The 25,045-nt window shown below is 36.0% G+C and overlaps 1 protein-coding gene and 1 long non-coding RNA gene across 5 annotated transcripts in view; one reads left to right on the top strand and one right to left on the bottom strand.

The window, feature by feature from the left end:
- The window catches only part of POSTN (periostin), a 32,907-nt gene extending 15,191 nt beyond the window's left edge, over positions 1–17,716 (bottom strand). For 3 of the 4 annotated variants that reach the window (XM_057707112.1, XM_057707114.1, XM_057707113.1), the window contains exons 1-15: positions 17,480–17,645; positions 16,085–16,183; positions 12,694–12,758; positions 10,823–10,980; positions 8,530–8,694; positions 7,454–7,600; positions 6,791–6,932; positions 5,427–5,639; positions 4,809–4,943; positions 3,519–3,667; positions 1,815–1,951; positions 1,084–1,214; positions 450–580; positions 241–343; positions 65–132 (exon numbers count right to left, since the gene is read on the bottom strand). In XM_057707112.1, coding sequence (XP_057563095.1) covers positions 65–132; positions 241–343; positions 450–580; positions 1,084–1,214; positions 1,815–1,951; positions 3,519–3,667; positions 4,809–4,943; positions 5,427–5,639; positions 6,791–6,932; positions 7,454–7,600; positions 8,530–8,694; positions 10,823–10,980; positions 12,694–12,758; positions 16,085–16,183; positions 17,480–17,598 — 1,962 coding nt within the window. In that variant the 5' untranslated portion in view covers positions 17,599–17,645. Of the gene's footprint in view, positions 1–64; positions 133–240; positions 344–449; positions 581–1,083; positions 1,215–1,814; positions 1,952–3,518; positions 3,668–4,808; positions 4,944–5,426; positions 5,640–6,790; positions 6,933–7,453; positions 7,601–8,529; positions 8,695–10,822; positions 10,981–12,693; positions 12,759–16,084; positions 16,184–17,479 lie in introns of all 4 variants that reach the window. The other variant, XM_057707115.1, reaches the window with a different exon arrangement.
- Positions 5,525–25,045, top strand: part of LOC130835524 (uncharacterized) — a 35,832-nt gene continuing 16,311 nt past the window's right edge. Inside the window, exons 1-4 of the long non-coding RNA XR_009048972.1 lie at positions 5,525–5,660; positions 7,387–7,502; positions 20,090–20,202; positions 20,620–20,753. This is a non-coding gene — a long non-coding RNA (uncharacterized LOC130835524). The remainder of the gene's footprint in view (positions 5,661–7,386; positions 7,503–20,089; positions 20,203–20,619; positions 20,754–25,045) is intronic.

The following is a 25,045-nucleotide window of genomic DNA, read 5'->3' as shown; positions in this document are numbered from 1 at the left end:
GTTTCTTATGTTAACCTGCAGTGTCTGCTCAACACATTAGAAACACATGCAATAATATCTGTACCTTAATCTGGATGTATTTGATCAGTTTATTAAGTATTTCCAGCAGCTGATCATTTCCAACAGGTGTGTCTGTGAAGAGGAATGTTAAATGAATATTGTAAGAATGGATGAAATAAAAATCAAGGTTTCTGTTGAAAAAGATTTATTTTTTAACTAATCAGTTCAATAATTACCAACCTGCTGGATAGAGGAGTTTATCTACAACGTGAATGACACCATTTGTTGTCATGATGTCAGACTCTTTTGATTTCAATTCATTTACCAGAAGTGTATCATTCACCTAGTAAAACAGAAGATAATGTCAAGGGGAAATTTGGTGAAATATGAACATTAAGATAATTGAATAAGGGATTAACACTATCATAGATTCATTCTAGAGAACTTACTCCTTTCAGATAGATTTTGCTTCCTTGTGTGGTCTTTAAAATGTTAGTAACACCAGGTTCAAATCCCTTTCCAATGAAAACTCCTGGTGTCAGGTGATAAAGGATGATGTTTTGAAGAGCATTTTTGTCCCCTAGGGTAAAATATGTAGTTATTTAATAACATGTCTTATATTTTGACATTTTGCTACTATGAAAACTAAGGAGAAAAAGATTCCTTTGTCTTTATTTTTTCCACACTGTAATTTCTCATAATGTCATTGTTCTCTCAAGGTGATATCAATGCTAGGTCAAAACATGCAGTATCTTCAATTATTTCAATCAAAATATTACCCAACTTACTGGGAGAAAAAAAATCAAATTTTTCTTGAAATTGTGACTGTTTCCTTCCTTGCCACCTAAACGTGTGGCCTTTAATAGCCACATCTAGCCCAAGAACATGACGGTAAGTAGTTAATTGAGAACATTTACGAGTGACCCTCTATATATTCTAAGTGGAATGAAAGGAGATGAAGGCTAGCCATGAATATGAGAAAGGGGGCATTTTGGGGGGCTGACATCTGGGCAGGAACGCTTGAGGAAGAAATGAGATCCTGAAATCAAGGGGCAAATAAATCTGGTGTTCACTTCTACTCACGAATCAGAATTTCCTTTTCCTCATTAGTCATTCCCTTAAAGGCATCATTGGTTGGCACGAATAAAGTCCAATCTCCAGGCTGTGTCAGGAGCTCTTTCAAGTCTGCAGCTTCCAGTAGGCTGAGGAAGATGCTAGGCAGGAAGGACACAGGTTCATTTTATTAGATTTAATCTAGGTAAGCCTTCCTGCCACACATGGACTACAACAGAATCCCTGTATGTGGAAGCATGAGAACATGGGTCATACATTTTCATATCTTTCAAATGCAATTTACCGTTAAAGGTTTGTCATGGGGGAAATTATTTAAATATACATACGGTTTTTACATTTCCTAAAACCTGTTTAGCCCCGTGACACGACGAAGTCACACTTTATAACAAAATAGAAGCATTTGTTCATTTAATATTCTGCAAAATGGTTTTTGCTAGTATATACTATCATTTTTTAAAAACTTAATTATAAAAAAATTTGCAAGGAGCAGTTCAGTCTATTAGATTGATTTTTGTTTGTTTGTTTGCTGTTTTTTACTCACCGTATCATATAATGCTACACCAGGAAGAAAAACAGTGTTAAGAACATATTTTAATTTTAAAATCATTTGTACAGACTTCTTATTCTAAATTCTGTTCGCAGCAATCCTGAATAGTGAATGCATTTGGGAATACTTACTATGAAAGAAAACTATGCCGAAAACTCTTATTCTCTTGTGGAGGCAAAGCTAGGAAGCTTACCTGAAGCGCTTATCTTGTTTCAGTTTTTCATGGAGGGATTTCTCTGCTGGTTTGATGATCTCTCGGAATATGTGGATGGCACCATTCCTTCCTTGCTTGCTTCCTCTCACCATGCATGAATTTTCAATGCAGACAGCCTAGCAAAGAAAAGGATGGTACAGCTGTCTATTTCCTTACTTGAAATTCTGTATGTGGAAGAAGCTATGTAATTAAATTTCTCAGTGGGCTCTTCTAAGAGGTTACCTGACTTCTAATACCAGAGAGAACAGTTTCTCTCCTCTGTTTTCAAGGGCTTATACAATCTGACCTCACTCTTCTTTTTTTAAAAAGATTTATTTGTTTATTTATTTGTTTGGTTGTGTTGGGTCTTTGTTGTTGCGTGCAGGCTTTCTCTAGTTGTGGCGTGTGGCAGCTACTCTTTGTTGTGGTGCGCAGGCTTCTCATTGCGGGGGCTTCTCTTATTGAGGAGCACGGGGCTCTAGGCGCGCGGGCTTCAGTAGTTGTGGCACATAGGCTCAGTATTTGTTGCTCGCAGGCTCTAGAGTACAGGCTCAGTAGTTGTGGTATGCAGGCTTAGTTGCCCCGCAGCATGTGGGATCTTCCTGCACCAGGGCTTGAACCAGTGTCCCCTGCATTGGCAGGCGGATTCTTAACCACTGCGCCACCAAGGAAGTCCTGACCTCACTCTTCTTATTCAGCTATGTTTTTCCTAGACAAGCTACCCCATGTGTAGGGCAGGTGGTTTTGCCAGTAAGTAACAAAAATTCCATATAATTCCACTTCTACATTTGCTGTCATTCCTCTCCAGGTTCTAATCATTCTTACAGACCCTCTTTAGTAAACTTGCACCCTTTAATGTTTTAAGACCTTCTTTAATAATAAAGTTTCATGACTTTACTGCCTCTTGTGATCTTCATAAATATTTACTATGTTATCTTGACTGTAAGACCCTGTCAATTATAAGTCAAATTACTAATCTGTAGCATTTTTGAACAAATATAATATTTACATATGTATCATTTAGAATGCAGCACATTTTCTGCATCATTTAAAATGTGTGTCTTGGCCTTGTGGAACGATGGTGCACGGTGCTGTGTGTCATATTCGCTTCTGGGTAATGCTTTTAGCTGTAGCTGCAAGGTTGCCTGGACAGAAGCTGAACTGCACCACTAGTAGCACTGTAATTTTGATAGGCAGTATTTTCTAGAAATTATCCCTCAGAGACAGCACATTAGAACCATTTTATAGAAATCCTTATGTGCCTGTAAAAGTTTACCCTGAAGGTCATTCAAAGGAGATTCAGTTGCTGAATGGGGATCATGCAGTAAAAGATCATCCTAAACATTCGACTTGATACAAAAATTACCTTGTAAACAGTAAAGTACGGTCCTCTATAAAGCAAAAGCCTATTTTAAAGGAGTTTTAGTGATTTATGGAACTGAAATAATGCTTTAGAAAAGGTTATTTATAATGAAACAAGTGCAAATTATCAGAATTATTAATACATAGCATTTTTGTGTGTACTTTCCTCGAAGCCTTTTCAAGCAAGCTACTCAGTTGCCTGATCTTCCTGTGAATATTTACGATTAAAACCACATCAATAAAATTCTGAGGAACATATGTTATAAGAACAATCTTTGACAAGGGCATGTCATTTGACGTTTAGGCCAGTGTGGATATTTTATCTTGTTCCGATTCACTTACTGTGCGGTACACAAAAACTCTGAGCTGTTTGCCTCCAATGGTCTCAAGTTGTTGTCCATTGTAAAGCTCATTAAGGCCAACTTTTACTTTCAATATGTGATTCTGCAGAATTAATTTAAGAAGACGCTGATCCATGCTCAGAGTATCATCTGTAAGAAAATTCATTACAAAAAGAGCGTTATTTCATTTAGAAAGCATTGAAGTTACTCGTGTAAGAGAAAATCATGACAATGGATAATTCCTAATACTGTAAACCTTATGGATCCTACACTTAATATATAGTATATGAGTTGACTACATGCCGAAAGCTAGGAATTCTATGCACCAATTAGAAATTCTATGAGTTATTTCATCAAATGACTACAACATGATTCCAAGCAGTCCAAACAATGGGTTTCATCTCTGTGAGGGCTCCATGGTTTTATACCATCATTGACAAACAAACTCTAAGGCTGGCCAAGGTTTTCTCTGAGAATTTGATGTTCATTAGTGGTGTGAAAACTATTGATGAATCATTTGTAAATTTATTTTTATTGCTGGAGAGAGAACATAACCTCTTAAAGGTGGGCTGATGTCACCATGCATGGGCATTATTATTACAAAGAGGAAAAACAGCATTTCTAGGAATTTGAATTTTCTTGTTAGTAATTTTCTATGTCACAATTTAGTATTTGGAAAAACTTTAAAAAGGTGATATTTATTTTTTAATTGCTAAATTTTGCCTAACAATTTAAATATGTCTTTGTGAAGTCATTTTTTCTGGAAAAAGTGGCAGGCTGCATCAATCTAAACACAGTCCTTGTATAGCAGCTACTAGGTCAAATACTTGTAATACCAGTTCACTTCATAATATGGAAGTGTATCATATTCTCTTGTTCTTATTTATTTATAATTTGACACCTTACTTACAAATTTTGAGTTTTAAGATGTACCTCTGTATTCCTAAGTATTATTATGTTGTTATTAAATAAACAAATCAGATTTATTTTTCTAAGACATTAATATATCCATTACGTGTGCTGGAAATATGATCAGGTTCGCAGAATAATTGAAGACCCCTTATCACAAAATTTCACTTCCTGTAGACTATTATCTATTATAATGAAATGTTTTGAAGTGAAGGACATTTTAATAGAGACTGCATAGACTAATACATTGTATGTGTAACTAGTGAAGAAATTAATCAACACCTCACAAAATATCTATTATTTCTTAATTCAAAATAACCATGGTGAAGGAAAAAAGTGTGTAGGGGAAGAAAGAGTAGGAATGACAGTGTCTAGTACATACCAGAAAATGCGTTATTCACAGGTGCCAGTAAAGTGTATTCTCCATCTGGCCTCAGAGCAGACGCCAAGCCTAATTGGGCCACAAGGTCGGTGAAAGTGGTTTGCTGATTTCCAGCCAGCTCAATAACTTGTTTGGCTGTAAAATAAACCATCACCATTCGAACAATGTCATCACTGTTATTACCACCATCATGAAATTAGTAAATCAGTTCTTGGCTGTCTTCCATAAGCTATTTGCTGTACTGGCAAAATAGCTTTCTGACTTCTTGCTTTGCAGTTTTCTTTAATTCTCTATTGCTTGCCTCTTGTCTCCCTGCTCTTGTGAGTGCCATAGCTCTTCCATTTACCCAAAAGTAACCATTTGGTTATATCCTCCCTTCTGTTTTCAGTAAAAACGTTGGCACTGTAATAATCTTTATAAATATTAGGTATTAGAAACTCTGGAAAGCCAGAGTTCAGTATTCATGACTACCTATTTTGTACTCAGCTCATTGTTAGTTTTGTGTTTGTGCTACATGCACCATTCCTTATAGTACACATTTCTTTTCCATGGACTTACTCTTGAGGCATCATAATTGGTAAATGATAGCAGGAAGAAGAATATGAGACAGTAGCTCACCAGAATCAGGAATCAGCACCTGATCAATCAAATGGATAACACCATTATTTGTCACAATATCTTTTTTGTTCACCATTTTGATTCCATTTACTGTTATGCTGTCACCATCACATCCTATCTCAATTGTGTTTCCTTCCAGGGTTTCAAAGACTGCTCCTCCCATGATAGCCTCGGAACACTGGAGGGTGTTTAGAATGTGGTACTTCATGAGAGCTGGAAGGCAAAGTAAAAAGAGTAAGCTTTCAGATCAAGGAAAATAGCATGTGACCCTTAAAAGATGTGTTTCACTGTGCAACTAAGTATTCCTAAGAAATATAATACATATATAAGACCTAAGTATTGACCTAAGGTTTTAAAATCCTGTTTACATTCTCGGAATGTTTTTTCCATGAACTCTGCAATGAAATTAGCTCAGCTCGGTAGGAAGTAAGAAGAAAAGAAGATCAGCTGCATGGGATGATTTGTGCAGTTCTAGAAAATGTGTTAGATCAAGTTCCCTATCTCAGAAGAGAGTAATTTCTGATGGGAACACAAGAATAACTGCTCCTTTCAGAAGGCCTTTGTTAGCGATACCTGTTCCAAACACCCACCAGTATCTTGCATTAGCGACTCATGCCAGAAGAGCTGTACAGAAATACCTCATTTCACTGACTTTTACGTTATTGCACTTTGCAGATACTGTGTTTTTTACAAATTGAAGCTTTGTAGCAGTCCTAAAGACAGCATCCAGAAAGTAGTCAAATTAAAGATGATTTCTTGAAAGACATTTGAAGAAAGATCTATCCCTAAATTGTATTACATTTATATCTGCACCGAAATTTCTCATCGTAACTTGGTTAAGCCAATTTGGGGTAGGCTGAGTAAGAGAAATGTGCCAGTCACAATGCAAAATCTAGCTGAAACTAAACAGGGAGGCTGGAAAGAAGCCACATTTTATGTATCAATAAGTAGTGACCAAAGAGAACCATGGAATTTTCTCAACTCAACTTTAGTGTAAATTTAGAACTAAAAACATTGAATAACATGTATGCAATATTAAAATTTGATGACCTAAAATTTCTTTTCAACACTTTCTAATTCTTTTGATGTCTGCTACTTATTTACTTGAAAGCAGTGCAAAAGAACGTGATCTTTAGGATATGCTGATCACTTAATTACTTTAATTATTAAATTAACTATGTAATTACTTTGCCTACTCTTTGAAGGATTTTTGTTTCTTAAGATTCTCATAGTCCACCTCAGAATAAAAGTTTTTCTTTGCCTCTGCTTATCAAAGGTGATAATGTTGGTCAGACTTAATCTCTCTTTCATTTCCTTTTCTTGGAGTTCTGGGAGGGTTCTCCTAGAGAAAGACACTTAAGTACCTTCCGAAGCAACTTTGTCTCCCATGATCCTTTCTAGAACCCCTCGTGGAAGTTTCTCGAAAGCTTCATTGGTGGGAGCAAAGAGTGTGAAGTGGCCATCTCTTCCAAGGGCCTCCAGTATATCAGATGTGATGGCAGCTGCCTGAAACACAAATATGCTTTTTAGAAACTGGCACATTGCAAATCCAGAAGAATATTGCAATACACTCCGTCTGGGCTGACACAAGGGAGTCAATTGTATAGAAAACTATAGAAATCAAATATAACTCTTATTAGATCTTCAAAATCTATTATTTTTGGCACAAACAACCATGTCTTTTCAAACTTTCCTCAAACTGTATGTAAGATGGGGAATTCTGCCTATGCCTGTGTGACAACAATATCCAGCAGTAAATGTAATAATTGATGAATGCATTCTAAATGCACTAAATACACGACAGTCACATAACGAATCATTCTTTATCTGTCATGTCCACATGAATATTATTTCATAGAAGGAGATGATTTCTCCTGTCTAAAATGAAAACCTTTTCATTTCAAGAAATATGTTGGTCACATTTCTGGCAGATTTAATAGCTTTTTATTATTTTTTTTAGATTCTGACAGGGAACCAGGAGGAATTTCAATGGTCCAAGAAAATCTGCCTTTGCTTCTTGTACTTACCCTGAAAGATGAGAGGTCATCTTCTGCTTCAATGAAGTCCTGAATTGAGGTACCAATTTGTGTAAGGACACGGTCAATGACGTGCACAACACCATTTGTTGCAATCTGGTTCCCATGGATGATTCGAGCACAGTTAACAGTGACAACCTATAATTATTTGAGAAAATGAAATTGCAGAAATCACAGCTATCCCTTGACCACTGAGACTGCAAGCCCGTTTCCTATTTTTCATATTTATTGGTAAACGTAACATGAGAGAACTGACATTCTGAATGTAAATGCTGAGGATGAAGACTTACATATTGCTATGTCTTAAGAAAAAAAAAAGAAACTAGGAGAAAAAATGGAACCAGTTGAGAAACTAAGTCCAGTTCTTAACATATCTAGAAACACAAGCAAAAACTTTTTTTTTGTTTGAATTATTGATTTTATTGCTCTTTCTTTTTTAGAGATAGTCATACACTACTTCTAATGTAGGTCAATGAATTATATAAAGAAGTCTAATTAGTCCTAAGAAAATGTTCTGAGAGAGAAACAAACAATTATTCCATAAATCTAATCACTTCTATTTAAATGATTTCCTAAATATTGACTCATCACTGACCCTTTTTGTCCCTGGAACTCTGACTGTTGAAAGAGCCCTTTGACCTTCTTGGAAGTTTCCCACAAAGACTTTATCTAAACACACAAGAACCTAAATCACTGCAGTAGCCAGAGGATGAATAAAGGAATACTCATTCTCTGATTATTCTTTGATACATTCTCTGACAAATTCTTATTTATTATTTTTCTCTGATTATTAATTTTTCAAACATCAAATACTAAGATTTCCTTTTGTAGAACAGCTAAGTCTACTATCAATGAACTATGAATTTAATTTCTTCTGTGTAATCACTCTTTAGTAGAAATCACTCACTGAATTAGAAATTTACATGCTTTAGATGTAGGGAAAAGTCATGACATGGCACTTATATTCACTAGCATTTTATTATTTCTGTGAACCTTATATACAATGTACAGAAAGAAAATGAAGGGCCATGTTATTGAGAAATGTACTTTTTATTAATGAAACTTACCCCATTTGGATAATGGTTAATGAAGAGCCCCAAATTGTTATACATTGAAGGAACAATCATTCCATTTTTCAAGTCCTTGGTCAACATTCTCTTATTAACCATGTGGCTATGTAAAGCATTCAGTAATTCGACATTTACATTGCTCTCCAGACCTCTACGGATATCCTAGGAAAAATTGAAATGACACAGGTTTATTTTATTATAGTTAATAATTAAAATTCTTATAATCACACTATTTTTACTCTCCTGTTATTTTCTCATTGAATTACCCAGATGGTCAAAACAAATTGATATAAATAACTTAAAATTATATTATTTCAATTTATTAAGAAATTTTGTAAGTACAGGTACTCAGTAAAGGGTCCCAGATCTTATGGAGCACTTGGACATTTTTAGAGACACAACAAAATTTTTGATGAATGTGTTGATGAAGAGATGATCTTGCTGTATAGGCTTAGGGGATATGAAATTATCAGATATTTAAAATATTTTGAGTGGAAAATGAAATAAAAATGGCATTCTATTTGTATACAACATTGATGCTTTCATAAGCGCTTTATGTTTATTCTATGACAAATTCAAGAATTCAGCCATCCTGTACCTTTTTATTTATCCAACACCATACTATATCATACTGTACTTGGTGTTATGAGAAATACAATGGTAAGTAAGGTGAAGACTCCACCTTTGAGGTACTTATCCTTTAGCAGCAGGTAAAAATAAGCACAGTAAGATAAAGGACAGAAGGAGAAAAAAAAAATGCTTTCCAGGTCAAATAAAGATGGCCAGCAATTCAAGGTTTGGAGACAGGTCTTGCAGTGTAGATAAGGTAGGGATGGCATGATGACCATTCTAAGTCCAGCTGCTGGCACAGAGTGAATGCTGGGAAAGCAGAAATTGTCCATGTATACTTTTGTGCTTCTCATATAATATTAAGAAAGAAATTTTAGAAAAGTATATGGGGTAATAACATAGAAGACTTTAATGCCCAAGCAAAGAGCAAATTAAACCAGCGATGAGGAGCCACTGAGGCTTTTGTGGCATTGGAATATAATGATTACCCTGGGCTTTAGAAAGGTTAATCTGGTGGTAATGCGTAACAGAAAGGGAGTCTTATGAGTATAAAAAATGAGATGTGGGTGACTAACAGTAGTTTCTAAGCATTGGAGAGAGGCAAAGCAAGGATGACTCATAATTTTCAAGTTTGAATTCTGAGATCGTTATTGCCAATTATGGAAAAAAGACAGCAAAAAGCAATTGTTGATGGGGAGAAAGAAAGTGGCATCTGTTTTAGATTACGCTGTGTTTAAAGATACAGTTGGTATATCCAAGTAGAAATATTAAAATGGATGTTAGAAATAGTCTCCGGCGGTTCAAGAAACACAGATTTCATAGTTCTATGCATTAAAGTGAAAGCTGAAGCCATCAGAAGTGCATATAAAGTACAGACTGTAGTTCCTGGAAGAGACTTTAATAAGACCTATTCTTAAGGCAAGGAAGAAGAGGAGTCAGCCAAAAGGACCAGAAAGGTGGTTAGAGATGTGGTCAAAGACAACCAGAAGAGAGAAAGTTCTATAATGCAAGCAATTAACCTCACAGTTAATGTAGCAAGATAAAATCTAGAAGAATCTGCCTAAGTTTTACTAAATCTTATATGACTCTAGTAGTAATTATCAGTTCGTCTTCATATAAAGTAGGAAGTAGGAATATATTTCTATACCAGTTTTACAGATTTGGACATCGAGTCATAATTTAGTGTGTTATAAACCAGACTATGCACAAAAGAAGCCTGAAAATTAAAAGCATTGTTTACAACCATTCATTTAAATATCCACACACGTCTATAGATCTGTCAGTCTCTGAACAGCCATATATAATTACATATAATTAAAATAATAAGTATATATATATATAATATAGCTTATTACAAAAATTTAAATTCCACTAGGCTTCTTAACTTGCCTTTCTATGAGATACGTCATCAAAAATTATCTATATTTCTTTACAACCAAAAGGGAAAGAGGAAAGGAGTAAAATAGAATAATGATAAAGTGCTTGTTCAATCCACTATTTGTTTGCCTTTTTTGTATTAGTCCATGAGCCTGCTGAAGTGTTATTCCATTTATGGATGTGTTAAAGTTTGCTCCTTACCCTCAATTAACTCATCCTTTTGTGTATCCTCATATACGTACAACAGAAAGATATACAATTTACTTTAATTTCCAAATTAATAAATCAATTAAAAATACTAATAACAGTAAAAAAATTTATATTCATAAAAATAATGAATTACAGAATCCAGGTTGTCCCAAGCCTCGTTACTCGGTGCGAAGTAAGTGAATGATCCCTTTCCTTCGATCTCTTCCCTCAGTTTTGAGATGTCAGAATAGCGCTGCGTGGTGGTGGCTCCCACAATGCCCAGGGTACCATAAACATGGTCAATAGGCATCACTGAAATAATCAAGAGCTGGATAAGTACTTAGGATACAATTTCAAGAATGTTATCTTACAATAATTTAACCTTTACACGAAGTCCCCCAATATACTTAACTGATAACTTTAGCAATACAATTCTATAAATCACCAATTTTATATGAAAGTTGCCTTTTGAATGTCAAATTATAAAGTACTATTGAAAAATATTATTCCATATATCCTTGGTGTTGAGGGAAAATGAATTTTAAAATATTATCCTAGTTTAATGTTTAGTCTATTTATGTGTCAAATCTGGTATGTCAATAAGCTTCGATTATAATTATCAGTAAATATCTTTATTTATTTCACTGAAAAAACAAAAGTTCCTGACTTCTCACTGAGAATGGCAACGGAAATTTTTTTTTCGTGTTGGCATAAAGCTCCTAAATAGTATAATACTGTCGGGTACAGGGGTATAATTATATGAATTTGGGTCCCTAAAGGAAGTATGTAGACCTGCTTCTTTTCATCATAATTTCAGGGAGGAAATAGATAAAAATATCTAATACTTCCAGAATATATCTCCTGAACCTCAGAAGAAAGATTAATATATGAATGTCAGCCTGAAGTTTGCGTGCAGCCAACTTATTCTTTATGACCCTGTCTTATTTAAAATTTAGTATGATTTGGACCATATCATAGGAGAAATGGTTATTACCTTTGTGAATATAGCAAGACTAGGTACACAATTAGTAAATTAAATCACAAAATCAGGATTTAAAAACACCCCAACAGGACTGGGAAAAATGAGTCAAAATTAACAGGTTAAATGTCACAGGGTTCCAGTTAACTCCCATGCCTAAGTAGAGAAAAACAAATCCTAAAGGAAGACTTGATTTGATAGTATTCATTTAAAAAAAAAACCTGTAATCAATTTTAATTAATTAAAAATTCAACCAAGTCAATGATATGACATGGTTACCAATGACATTAACCAAAGTTCAGAAGCCCCCCAAACTGAGGTGTCTGTCTTAATATTCTCTCAGCTGCCTGAACACACATGGATTGTAGACACTGGTCTTGGATCACAATCAGAAAAAAAAAAAGACTGGATTAGAGGCTTTTCACGGGTTGCTGTCAGTGACAGGAAGGGCTCCAAAGTGTAAATCACATCCACTTTGGGGGGTGGGGAATGGCCCAGAGGAGAGAAGATTCTGGTTGGGGAAGAGAGGGTAGCTGGAGGAAGGGTGTGATGATTCGTGTTAAAGATCTGAATGGCTGTCATTTCAAAGAGGAAACAGATGAACAATTTTTTCTCTAGTTGGCGAGTTACAGGAAACTAACTTTCCATCTGAGGACCATTATAAAATCAGAGCTGTCGGATGAGAAGGTGATGCCTTGCCCAGCAGTCAGCCCAGGTGTCTAGCCAAGTTCAAAGAAAGGGATTTTGTAGTTGGGTTTTTTTGTTCTTGAAGGAAAGGTGAAGTATATTAAATTTAGAATACGCTCTGTTGTCCAGCATGCGGTGTATAAGATGCATGCTTGAATACTTTATCAACACGATATATTCATGATTAACACAAGATGTGGGGGGTGTATCTTGGATTATCATGGTGCTAAATACACACACACACACACACACACACACACACACACACACACACACACACGGCTTCCCTACAAGCTACTTCAACTCTTTTTCCTCACACTAGACGAACTCCTCATTTAATTCAGGAATTGAAACTTTACCTGCTGGGCAGCCTTTCATTCCTTCCATCCTCATGTAACCAGGGCAGCATTCATATAACACAGTGCTATACATTGGAAGAAAATCAATATTAAAAAGGGGGAACTACATAGCATACACTTTGACATAAACGTAGCAAAACAGATCACTTGTTGCCATGATGTACTGAGAATTTAGAAATCCAGGTTTTTGTTTGTTTATGATATTAAGGTATTTATACTAGCTTGATTTCTCTTGATAGCCTCATGGCATGGTGGAAAAGTTCTGGGATCTTGAGGCAAAAGAATGGAGTTTGGTTCCCAGTTCCACTACTTAGTATGTGTGTGACCTTGGGCAAATCATTTAATAAATTTGAGTCTCAGTTTCCCCAATGATTTAACAAGAATATAGTAGCTAAAATACCTATTCATGGGTAGTTGTGAATCTCAAATAAAACGATGCTTTAGAAATAATCTTGTAAACTTAGAAATAGCTATATTTATTAGTATAAGGTTATTAGGAACTAGGAACATCAGAAAAGTATATTAACTCACTTACAGATAGTAAAATATGAAACTATAGATGAAAATAAAATTTCTGGCATGGAATATTGGCTTAAGGAGATTCAAAAGATAAGCATATAGAGCTAAGTGGGAAGTTAAATTTTAAATTGTTCTCTAATTTTAAAATAACTTCAAGAATAGTTGGTATTGCGAACATATACAAACCATAAGAGAGCCTTATGCAAATATGGTCCCTGAAATATTTTTATTTACATGGATGCCTATAAAAATAAATGTGAACATTTGGATACCAAGGGATTAAGAATTACTTATACTTTAGTTTTAGCATATATCATAAACAATGAGATACATAATTTTTAGTTCAGGACTAATAATACTTTATGTAAAATAGCAAATAGAAGAGGAAATTGCTAATGTAGCAAAAATTTCTATAACACATGCTAATATTAATGCACTCTATGGGATAGAATTCTAAAACAGACAATTGCAATTTCAGCTAATAGTTGAACAATATGGTTGTCTGAGTTGATACTTTGAAAGCAACAACAACAAAAAAGCAGTTTTTTTCAGGACAACAGTTATGCTACACAAAACTCAAAAGTTCCCATATCGTCAGTAGGACAAATGAGTAAAAAAAGATCATTACTGTGCACCTCTCTGAAAGAGGGAAATTTATCTTCATTTTCTGAATAGTATCTAAAATCACATGGAAATGCCAACTGAAAACGTCACTGGTATTTTTTGAAGGAAGTCTACAAAATACTGTATTATTGAGCCAATATATATTGTGAGGAATAGCTTAAATCTAGGAAACTTCATGTTTTTCATTAGACCCAGTTACTTCCACCAAATCCCCAGAGCAACTCTTCAGCCAGAAGATAAACATTTCTGTCAAATGATACACAAAGTCCTAAAGATGACTTTGGAAATTTTAGCAGCTGCAAGCAGACGGCAAATCAGGCATTCTTGCTGTCGGTGTTATTGATTTCTTTGATTACTTGAAACTAGCAGCTAGCACTTACATTTATTTCAGAGCACAGACGTAAGTGTGTTTGTGAAAAAGGGAAATAAGCTAATATAATTAAACAAAGGAGACACTTATATTTATGGTAAAAAGCCAAGCTTCAAAGCAAGATTTTTTTTTTTAATGGAAAGCAAGAAAGAATCTTGGCAGATGCTTTGTATAAGCCTCGGCATCTCTAATATATTTAGATGATTAAAGGAAGGTTATATCAGACTTCCTGAACTTCCAGGAAGGGTGTTATAAAGATTTCCCCTAAGTATTTCAGAAAGCAGGTCCTTTCTTATTTAGTTAGTGTGCATTCCAAATAGGCCTCATGGTAACCAAGAATATAAGGAACAAAGGGAGAAGAATCCAGAGCTTTCGAGTTCCCAGTGGGGCCTGGCCTGACCTAAATCACGGCCAGACTCCTTGTAACTATTGACTTACATTGTAATTGTGTGAATGACTCACAAGTCTAGCAAATGTCTGGAAACTGACAGGAATAATGTCCAGGTCAAAAAGTAACATCAGTTGAAATTCTATGAAGCCAACGTGTGGGAACGGGCAGCAGTGTCCTATGAGCTCCTGGACTGGGTTACCATGGGGGGGCACCGTCCAGCTAAGGTTATATGCCTTGAATACATACTTCTTATTGGAAATAAAGATAACCCTGTGCATTTTAAATAGGCATCTGCACATGCCTCCTTTTCCCACCAGCGTAGATCCAGTTCGCTTAAAATAGTTTAAACTTAAGGGCGATTAATACTATGAGTTAGAGTTACTAAACAATTTCACATCTGTTCATTCATCTCGCCTTCAGAAGCTCTTTAAGTATTAAATTCACATTTCACAGGCAAAGAAACAAAGCCTCTGAAAGGTTATGTGATGCCATGGTTAGTGTCTGTAACCAATGTTATTAAGTTAGGGATACATTTTTAACCATCCCCCAATCCTTCCACCTATTTAGGGTAACCGAAGTTTAATGACGATGTGGTTCGGATATTCTGGTTCTCAAGGCGACCTTCGCTGGGAGTGGGGTCCAAATTAGTAGGAAGCAGACAGGAGCCATTTGTACTGTTTCATCACCTGAGGGTGACATTTCTAACCTTTTTAATCTACAATTTAGCTCCTTCATCTTAAAATGAAGAATTTGCATCACACGAGTCCTTCTTAACATTTATATGCCTAGGATTGTGTGTCTTGTACCAATATTTACTAATTGATTAAACCAATAAGCTATCAAGTAAGAAAAATGTTTTCCAATTTTAAGTTAATCAGCGAAATAGATAACTAAGTTGAAGAGTAATCATCTTTTTGGCTATTGAAATAGTAAATATAGTGGTGGGCTTCCATTACGACCTTTGGGGAGCCCAGGGATCTGGCAGTTTGGGATGGAATGACTGGATTAAATGAAGAGATGAAACTTAAGTCCTTTCCGACTTGAAGCTTTGATGAAAACTCTGGGGTAAAATGGAGTACTTTAGATAATTTCTAAATGACTGTAGGCAAACATTAATGTTTACCTTATTTCAGGTCAATTTGTTCTTCTCGCCCATTTTTTAATAAAATGAGGAAACTGAGGAACAGAGGTTAATTGACTTGCCTAAGATAAAAGAGGCCAAGCCAGGAGTAGAAATGACATAGTCAAACTCTTACAGTGATTCTATACCAGATTACATGGCCATTGCCTTAGATTCCGGAATAACATGAGTTCCACTAGTAGGGGGAGAAGTTCAAGGAAAATTTCTCTATTCACATGTGATCCATTTTTTTAGCTCACAGTTTTGGAGAGTATTTTCAAGAAGACCGTGTGTTTATCCAAGGAAAGGCATGGGCATTACGATGTTGTCTTTGGAACTGGCTCATTAAGGAAAAGATGACACTTACGTTTTCTTTCCACAGATGGCACCTTGATACCAGTTCCTACAAGTGCTGAAGTATTTCTTTTTGGTGCCTAAAATCTGTTGAAGGGCGCAGACATTTGGGCTGGAAGATAGAGGGATGGAAAGAGAGTTAATGTCCTAATGACAATTAGTTTTTCATATCTACAGGTCAGATGTTAAAAAAAAAAAAAAAGACTGAAAAAAGAAAAAAAGTTATCAAAGGTGTGATTCTAAAAAAAAATGTGATTCTAGTCATGCACAAATCTCATTCTTGATCCAATCCTACTGAATCATTGGAAAAAACTAAAGTCTATGAGAGAGAGAGAGGGGAAATTATACATCTCTGAGAGTAAAATGCCATTATTTCAAAAGTTAACCTAATAGAATTAAACAATATGTGTCTTATTACTTGTAATAGTAAGTAATGCACTGACCCTTTTAAACCAAGCATGTGCTCTTTTAGGGTGTGGGGGTGGCTTTAGGGCTCTGGAACAATGACAGACCAGACAAGCAAAACAGACACGTTTAACTGAGTCCAAGGACACTGTACTCTGTAATTTTCTAGGTAAGCAATCACAGAAGTGAATGCCAAGATTAACTTCAATAATATGGCTGCACAAAGGAAAATTTATTTCTTTGACTGGAAGTAATTAGATTAAGACCTCCTCTGCCAGAATTTTCAGCGTTTTTCTCCCTTAAAGAGAAGGAAGTCTTATTTGCTCTGTAAGGCAGGGAAACTTTGGAGCATTATGAAAATCCCTCTGAGATACTGGAAGTAGTGCCAAGATCCATTTCAAAATTAATAATAAATGGTTGGTTAAGTTACTAAATTATGTCTGATAACTATAAAAATGCTAAGCTGTCATTGAGTTTATTCTAAGAAATAAAGTTTTGGCAAATTTTACAGAAAGCAAAATTTAAAAGCATTCTTAAATGCTTCAAAAAATTCAGAAAACTAGTTATATGATCTATTGTTTAATTTTCACACATAAATGAAAAATACCCTAACATAATGTGAGGTATTTCAAAGCTGTTTACATAATGAGATTCTCTAACAATATATTCTTTAATTTTGACCACCTCATTCCAGAAATTTGGAAGGAAATAAAAACACTGATAAACTGAATCATAAAGAAGTGCCCTGCTAAATGTTGTTAATTGGATTAAAGTTTTACAATGTTTCACAGAAAGCAATTATACACAAGTTTTTGGACCCTAATCCTTAAAGTTTAAGACACATACATAAACCACAGAATACTTATTTTTTCCTTTTTCTTGTTACATTGTAATAAGTAGAAAAAAAAACTCCTGAGGTATAAATAAGGAACTTTATTTAAAATTGTGCATACAACAAGCTAAGGGAAAAAGAAAGGTTTATAAAATCAAACCAATGACTTACCCCTGATCCCGGCCCCTGATACGGCTGTGAGCCAGGATCTTGTCATAATGACCATTGGCGTTTGCAGGGTTAACACCAGCCAGCAAGAACAGAGAAAATATGGGTAAGAAAGGAATCATCTTTAGTCTCTCCGTTGCAGTTAGTCCACGAAGAGAACTGGCAGTGGGCTTTGGAGAGCTCAGAGTTTATATACATGTCAGAGTTCTGGGAGGGAGCTCTGTATCAACCTGAGAATCTGAACTCTCTCCAAGAGGCATCAGCAACTTCAAGTTGCCAGCTAAAATCCGCTTTTGTCAGTTATGTTTACTGAGCACACTGAGCTGCTTTTGCTTCTCATTATCAAAAAGATATTTATTTTTTTATATTATTTATCTTTCTCTTTATTTTACTACCTGACTCATTTCATGTTCATATTTCCACTTTATTCTTTTGTAATTTAGAGAGTTTATATGGAAAATGATTTTGTTTAGATTTTAAGGATCATTCTGTAATCCATCCCTTTCAGAGTCCATGTCCCTGTGCTCAGTGAAAGTATGATTTGATCTTATCACATCTTGTCATATTCAGTTCACATCAGAACTGAAAGGTTATTGTTTTTCACCAGAAAACAAAGGTAGATGTAAGTTGGATAATCACAAGGCAGTAATGGCTGTTGATTAAAAGCAAATGTTGAGTAGGTATAAACTTTCACAGAGTATGGGGTAAGAATTTTAACTTGCTGATGAAACGTAGGAAGGATCGCATTTTCCTTGCAATCGTACTAAACTGGGGGGATCCCTCCCATTTCACTTCTCTTTTCAGATATCAGGGAATAGAATTAACATACATCTGGTTCTGGCAAGTTTCCCTAACTTTTGAGGTAAAGCAGGAAAGAAAAACATGTGTGATTTTATTGTTTTTTCATTACATACAGAGAATGATATGGACCATCTCTCGACAGCACATCTGTTGGAAACCACAGGACAAAAGCATCCCCTGTTGGAAACAAGTATTACCAATCTAACTGGAATAGAATAACGCAATACATATAAGAAACAGGGGCATTGCCAGAATTCTTCTTCTTCTGTTTTATCGAGAGTAACCAAAGTCTCCTAATGTTACACAGTACAATTTCTACTCATTTTCACCACTCCACACACAATACATCAAATGTTCAGAACACTTTGGATGAGAGAAATCTGAATGTCAGAAGTCAACAATTAGCTTAAGTAACTACAATGAGTCTCCCTGGATAAATAAGTTACACACTATCGTAAAGTACAGGTGTAATTCAAATGCGTCTTGTTGCAAAGTGCTCCCGCTGTAATGGCCCACCAGAGTTGTTTCTCCCCTGGCATTATAGAGAAATTTTACACTGAATCTCCACGTGGTCCAATTGGAAGGGCTTTTAGGGAAGGGTGGATTAGGCCAGAGAGGATTCCAGCTATCAGGAGAGTTATATTAAGCTTGCTATAGGATTTTGTCTTGGGGCACTAAAAGAATTCTGCAACTTGCTGCTAGTTTATTAAGAAAGCATACAATGAAATAATAAATTCCAAAACATGTTGAGAGGCTTCTTTTCAATTTGAAAATCTTGATATTAAGGTATAGAAAATGAAAGAGAAATTCAAAAGGAGGGCTGGAGAGAGGATGATAAGAGATAAATTATATTCTTTCCCTGGTCCCTTGCGGGAAGAAGAGAATTAATCTACCACTTTTATTTCTCTGAATGGAATTATTCTAACTTTACTCCTATATCACTGTTTTGCTCTATACGAAGGTTTCTATTACTCTTATGTTGTGCAAATAGTACGTGGTCAGTAATTGCTTATTGAGTAGGATGGAAAGGCTTTTAGGAAATAAATTCTACTTAATATCAGTATATTAGCTATTAGAACATTATTGATAACGGTTACATAAAAGTCTTCAATTCTAGACTTTATTATAATGTAGATTGCTTATCTTCTGAGATATAACAATAGAATTTTGGAATTACAGAGAAACAAATCAAACTCAAAATATGGAAATCTCTCCAACATGACCATTGTAAATAGTCATGCTGTCTTTACTGAGATGCTCTCCATGATTAATGCAACCCTTTTCATCTGAGACAGCTGTTAAATTAGCACTTCTGTAATGAAGCTGAAATCTGCTCAGATCCAATGGGGTTTGATTGGAGAGGAAGGGATGAGGTATAGAGAGAAAAATATAGACTTGGGTAATATGTATCAAGAGTAAAAATTTATTTGAATATGGTCCAGAATGATAATAGATAGACTTAATTATGAAGATAGGCGTGAAGGCAGAATTAATAATATTATGTCATGTTACCTACTTTCTTAACAGTGCCTGTAAATTGAAAATATATTGATTATTTTCAAGAACAGTTTTGACCTCGTTGTTCCTGTGATCGCAGTTTTATCCACTGGAATCAATGGCTTCCATTCATCCCGATTCCTTCCATGGTACAAATGAACACATAATTGCATGTGAAAAGTCGTGAAAATACAAATGCATTCGTATTTCAAAAGATGACTTCTCCCTTCTGATAGGAGGTAGAGGTTTACTTTTTATAAAATACATTGTATATGCTCATACTAGAAAAAGAGGATTCTTAAATCTCTTTTTCAGAGTTTCAAACAATTGAGTCTTAAACATATCCATCTTGAGCATCATATTTGGAATTTGTAAAAGTCCCATGGAAGTCAACAAATGCTGGCCCTCAACAAATATGTACATTCGGGGTGAGTAATGCCCTCAAAGAGGATCTTGAAAATGAGGGCCAGATTGTACCTATAAATTTCATGTAAATTTAGACATTGGAGAACATTACAAGAGAAGGAAAATTTTAGAGTTAAAAAAAAAAGTCACTGCAACCTAAAATGTTGCGTCCAGCCCGGAAGTGTGATATTATAAGATATTATATAGTGGGGGAAAGTGCAAGCAACTACTTTAGCCAGCATCCTGACTTCAGGGAAGCTAATAATGGAACCCTGGTCCATGGCCAGCAACGTGGGGCAGGGTGAGGGGAGGAAATAGTTCCAGAGAATGGGAATACTGTCCAAGCTGCAGAGAAAAGATTTAAACATCTTGAGAGGGACACAGTTCTCTCCTTTCAAAGCACTCTTCAAGGGTTAATCTCTCTCTTTCTCTCCACATAGGACCCTTATTCTTCTGCTTCATGAAAGGATCCTGTCCCTGGATTGGCTTCGTAATTTTCTTAGCAGTTTGGAGGCAGATTGAAACCTTGGCAATTAAATCTGACTCTCAGGGTTGCAAAGTCTGACCCGGAAATGTAAGTCATTCATGAAAAAGAAGCAGTTTATTAAGCAACCAAAGAAAAATAATGTGTTCGAAAAATGGAGACATTTGTTCCTAGCTATCAGGATGCTAATTAACTGGCAGTTTGCGGGTTATCCAGTAGATCTTTGTAGCAGCCTTGTAGCTGCTGGAGACTGTGATGTGATTAAAGTATCATGCGTACCATCACCAGCCTGTAATCAACATTAAACCTACCCTACACTCTCTAGGATTAGATGCGACCTATGGATTCAGTAAACCTGGATACGCAAGCCAAGAGCAGATTTTTTTTTTTCCTGAGAACCATACTTTTTTCCCCCAGCTTTATTGAGGCATACTTGACAAATTGAAAATGTTTATCTTTAAGGTGTACAACGTGATGATTTGATACACGTATACACTGTGGAATGATTACATATCAAACTGTTGTATTTTTAAGAGAATTTCCTTGGTTTTGAATGATCCAGCTTGGTTATTTCCCCCAAATAATTTAAAATCCCCTGTTTTTTTAATGTATAGTATGTGGGATCTTGGCATTTCTTGACTATTGCTTTTCTTTCTTATTGGCCCATTTGTAAACTACAGGTAATAAAACTTACTTCTGAAAGATGATAAGGCTTTGAAGTTACTGCCACACTTTCTTGGGGGCACACTTCTCAGTGTCCAAGCACCTTGGCCAGTAAAGTACGCAGCCTTCCTTGGTGTCTGGGTTTGCAGCCTTGTAAACTGAAGTCCTGCAAAAGACCCAGAGATCTCTGCTTCCTTCAAGGGAGAGAAAACCTTTTCTTAAAATGATTAGATTATGCTGAACTCAGACAACAGTAGAAGGAATTCAAATTAAGCTAAAAATTAAATTTTGTGTTTTTTTTCCCTCATTAAAACAATCATAACAGCCAAAATAAAAATGGCCATCAATGCCCAACTTAATAGAGGTCAGAAAAGCAATATATAGGCTCAGATATTTGACACATAGTAAAGCATGTAAGAAGTGTCACCTGCTCAGCCTTCCACCCAATGTATTTCCAATGGATTTCCTCCTCTACACCCGTAGATCTTCAGGCATGCTCTGGCCAAACATATCTAAGGTAATGAAATCATATTCAAAGAAAGAGATGTCTAACCTGACCCCAAAGTTAACATTAAATGATGTTTCTTTAATGTTAATTCATTTAGAAGCGAGTGGGCTTTCTGTGATAAATGTGGGTAGTGTGCTTTGTACATTTAGACTCTCATTTTCTTCAAAAGCCTATCACATGACAGATTTCACTCTCATGCTAAGTAACCAATGTACCCATTTGTCCTTAGTTGAGCTGGGTACTTTTGACATTTTAAAGCTGGGTGTGTATTAGCAGCATTTTTTATTAGCCGTATTTACTTGTATTTCTCTGGAGACATCTAGTGGAGAAAGTACAGAATACGTTTTAAGAAGCACAGATACTATCTATTACATTTTGATTAAAATAATAATTAACATGAAATTGATATGAAAAAATTTAAATACTCTACCTGCATTTCAAAATGACAGACAACTGAAGATTAATAATAGTCTCATATAAAATATTTTAAAGCTGATTTAGATTGACCACAATAACCGACGTCAAATCCGGATAAAAAGTGAAAAATCTGGTCTTGTTTTTGTACATACGTGGCTGAAGAATGAATTGCTTCATTTTTTTAACCTAACTTATTGTTGTTGTTCTACGCTGACATGGACTAGTGACAAGAATAAGGACATGTGACTGACTTTTCTAATTCAAGTAAATGATTGAAAGTAATCACTTCTGCAGTCGGATTTCACGTATTGGTTCCCCCTCACATTTATATGTCCCATATTTCTTATCTGTGACCTGCCTGATGCTATTAACGTGTGCTTTTCATCTTTTCCCTCATTTAGATTTGGACAACTTTGTTTCAGAGGCAATTAAGACCCTGGTCATTATTTGCCTCCCACTTACAGATAACTTCCAATATTGTTTATATATATATATATAATATTTATTTATTTATTTTGTTTTTTAGCTGTGTTGGGTCTTTGTTGCTGCACATGGGCTTTCTTAATTGTGGCAAGCAGGGGCTATTCTTCGCTGTGGAGCATGGGCTTCCCATTGCAGTGGCTTCTCTTGTTGCAGAGCACAGGCTCTAGGTGTGTGGGCTTCAGTATTTGCAGTGCACAGGCTTATTTGCTCCTTGGCATGTGGGATCTTCCCGGACCAGAGGTCAAACCCATGTCCCCTGCATTGGCAGGCAGATTCTTAACCATTGCACCACCAGGGAAGTCCCACTTCCAATATTCTTTCAGATCAGATTGTAAGATGAAGGGATAGATAAATTGCTGCTATTAAAACAACTCTGTAGACATCTATCCCTTAAAGTACTAGACTTTCAACATCCCACCTGGCACATTGGTCTGCTAAAAGAAAGGTCTGAATTACAGTAACACCATCGTTCGTAATCGTCTATTTATCGCCTTCTTCTGACCCTCTGAAACAGGAATGTTCTCAAATCTCACACTTAGCCCTCTATCTGTTGATATCGTCTCCATTTATTTGTCCATGTCAGCATTGTCCCTAAATCCTCATCTCCTGTTTCCAGTGTTTGTAATATATGGTCTATATTCTCTCTCTCTCCATGCCTGAGAAGTTTCTTGTATTTCTTCCCAGGAAAACACCAACCAGAGTTGAGTTAAACTTCTCATTTTTCAACTATAATCTGTCTGCTATCCTCAAAGACACTGAGTATATTCTGCTGTAAAATAAACTGTTTCTCCGCTTCTCCTGATACTGATCTTACACGATGAATATCGAATGGCAGGGATTCAGCATTTTTACTATTGGAGATTCTCTCTTCTTGCTCTTTCCATATATCATGAGAGGCCCCACCTTCTTTGCTCAAATTCACTCCAAAATGTCACTTCTTCTCTAAATACATGCATCTGATGAAGGTTTTTATTCACTACAAACTTCTTACATGCAAACTAATCTTGGGGTACTGTGTTAGCACCGTGGGGAAACAAAAATGGAAAAGACCTTCTATTCTTCCTGTTTTAGCAAATGTCCAAAAGTCTTTTTTATTCTTGTTCCCAGAGATACCTGTTCTTGTGGAAAAAATGGAATTAGACAAGTCATAGGAACTAAAGTCATGTCTACATGGACAACCTACCCAGAGGTTTGGATGTCATAGCCTTCCAGGATGTAATGAACAACAGAAAAGAAGGTGACCTTATTAGAAAGAGTTGCAGGGAGAAAAATCATTCAAGTGGAGGTAGAGACTAATTCTATGATTCTTATTCAGAAAAAATAAAAAAAGGCCTATAGTAGTGAATGGAAGCTTTTACCTTAAATGAGAAAAGAATTTTTGATTCTTTGTCTGCTTTTAATTTTCACAGAAACACACTCACAAGTTATACATTTCTGCCTTTAGCAAATCGTTCTCAGTTTAAATAAAATAAACTCAAGTATGCAGACATAACAGATATTCACTATAGTGGATATACTGGTATAGCAGCAGTGTTTGGAATTCATACACAAAGCAATATGTGTGAGGAAAACCTTATTTTGGGTGGGCATTGATAGCTCTGGTACAGTAAGAAACTTTAATAGCCAAGCAGGGAAAAACCATAGAGGCTGTAAATTAATTTCTTCAGTCTGAGAGACTATTTTGGGACCTTCAATTTTAAAACAGATTGTGTTGATTTTTCAACTGTGTTTAAGCATCTATCAGCACATATTTTTACCATGCAGCAACTAGCTTTTTCTCCAGCATTTTTTCCTCCTCCCACCCCAATCCTACAAGGTTAATAGCCAAAGAGTGATTGTGAAGAACAAATCATCTGCCAAGATTGACCCACATTTTGGCCATTTCTGCTTTGAAAAAAGCCCGGTTGAAGGGAGGAGGCTCGGTTAATTTCTCTGGGAGTTCCGGTTATCTAGTGCTGCCTCACACACCAGTCTAAACTTAGGGGCATGAAATAGCAACTAATTTATCAGACTCACAGTTTCTATGGGTCAGGGATTCTGACGCTGCACAGTGGGGACTGCCTGTAGTCCATGCTGCTCTGTGATGTCTGCAGCTTCAGCTGGGGAGACCAGAATGGCCGAGGTAACCCCAGTGACTACCGGCTGCCACCTGGAACACCTTGTACTGGAGGAGCCTCCACCTCCAGGTTGGCATCTTCACTCACATGTCCAGCATGTTGGCAAGGAGGACTGGAAGGCTGAGCTCAGCTGGCACTGTCAGCTGGAGCATCTCCCCATGGCCTCTCCAGCATGGTGGCCTCAGAGTAGTTGG

This window comes from Hippopotamus amphibius, chromosome 14, assembly GCF_030028045.1.
Source record: "Hippopotamus amphibius kiboko isolate mHipAmp2 chromosome 14, mHipAmp2.hap2, whole genome shotgun sequence".
NCBI classification, from domain to species: Eukaryota; Metazoa; Chordata; class Mammalia; order Artiodactyla; family Hippopotamidae; genus Hippopotamus; species Hippopotamus amphibius.
The sequence above is the reverse complement of the archived record's forward strand: the minus strand, read 5'-3'. Positions and strand labels throughout refer to the sequence as shown.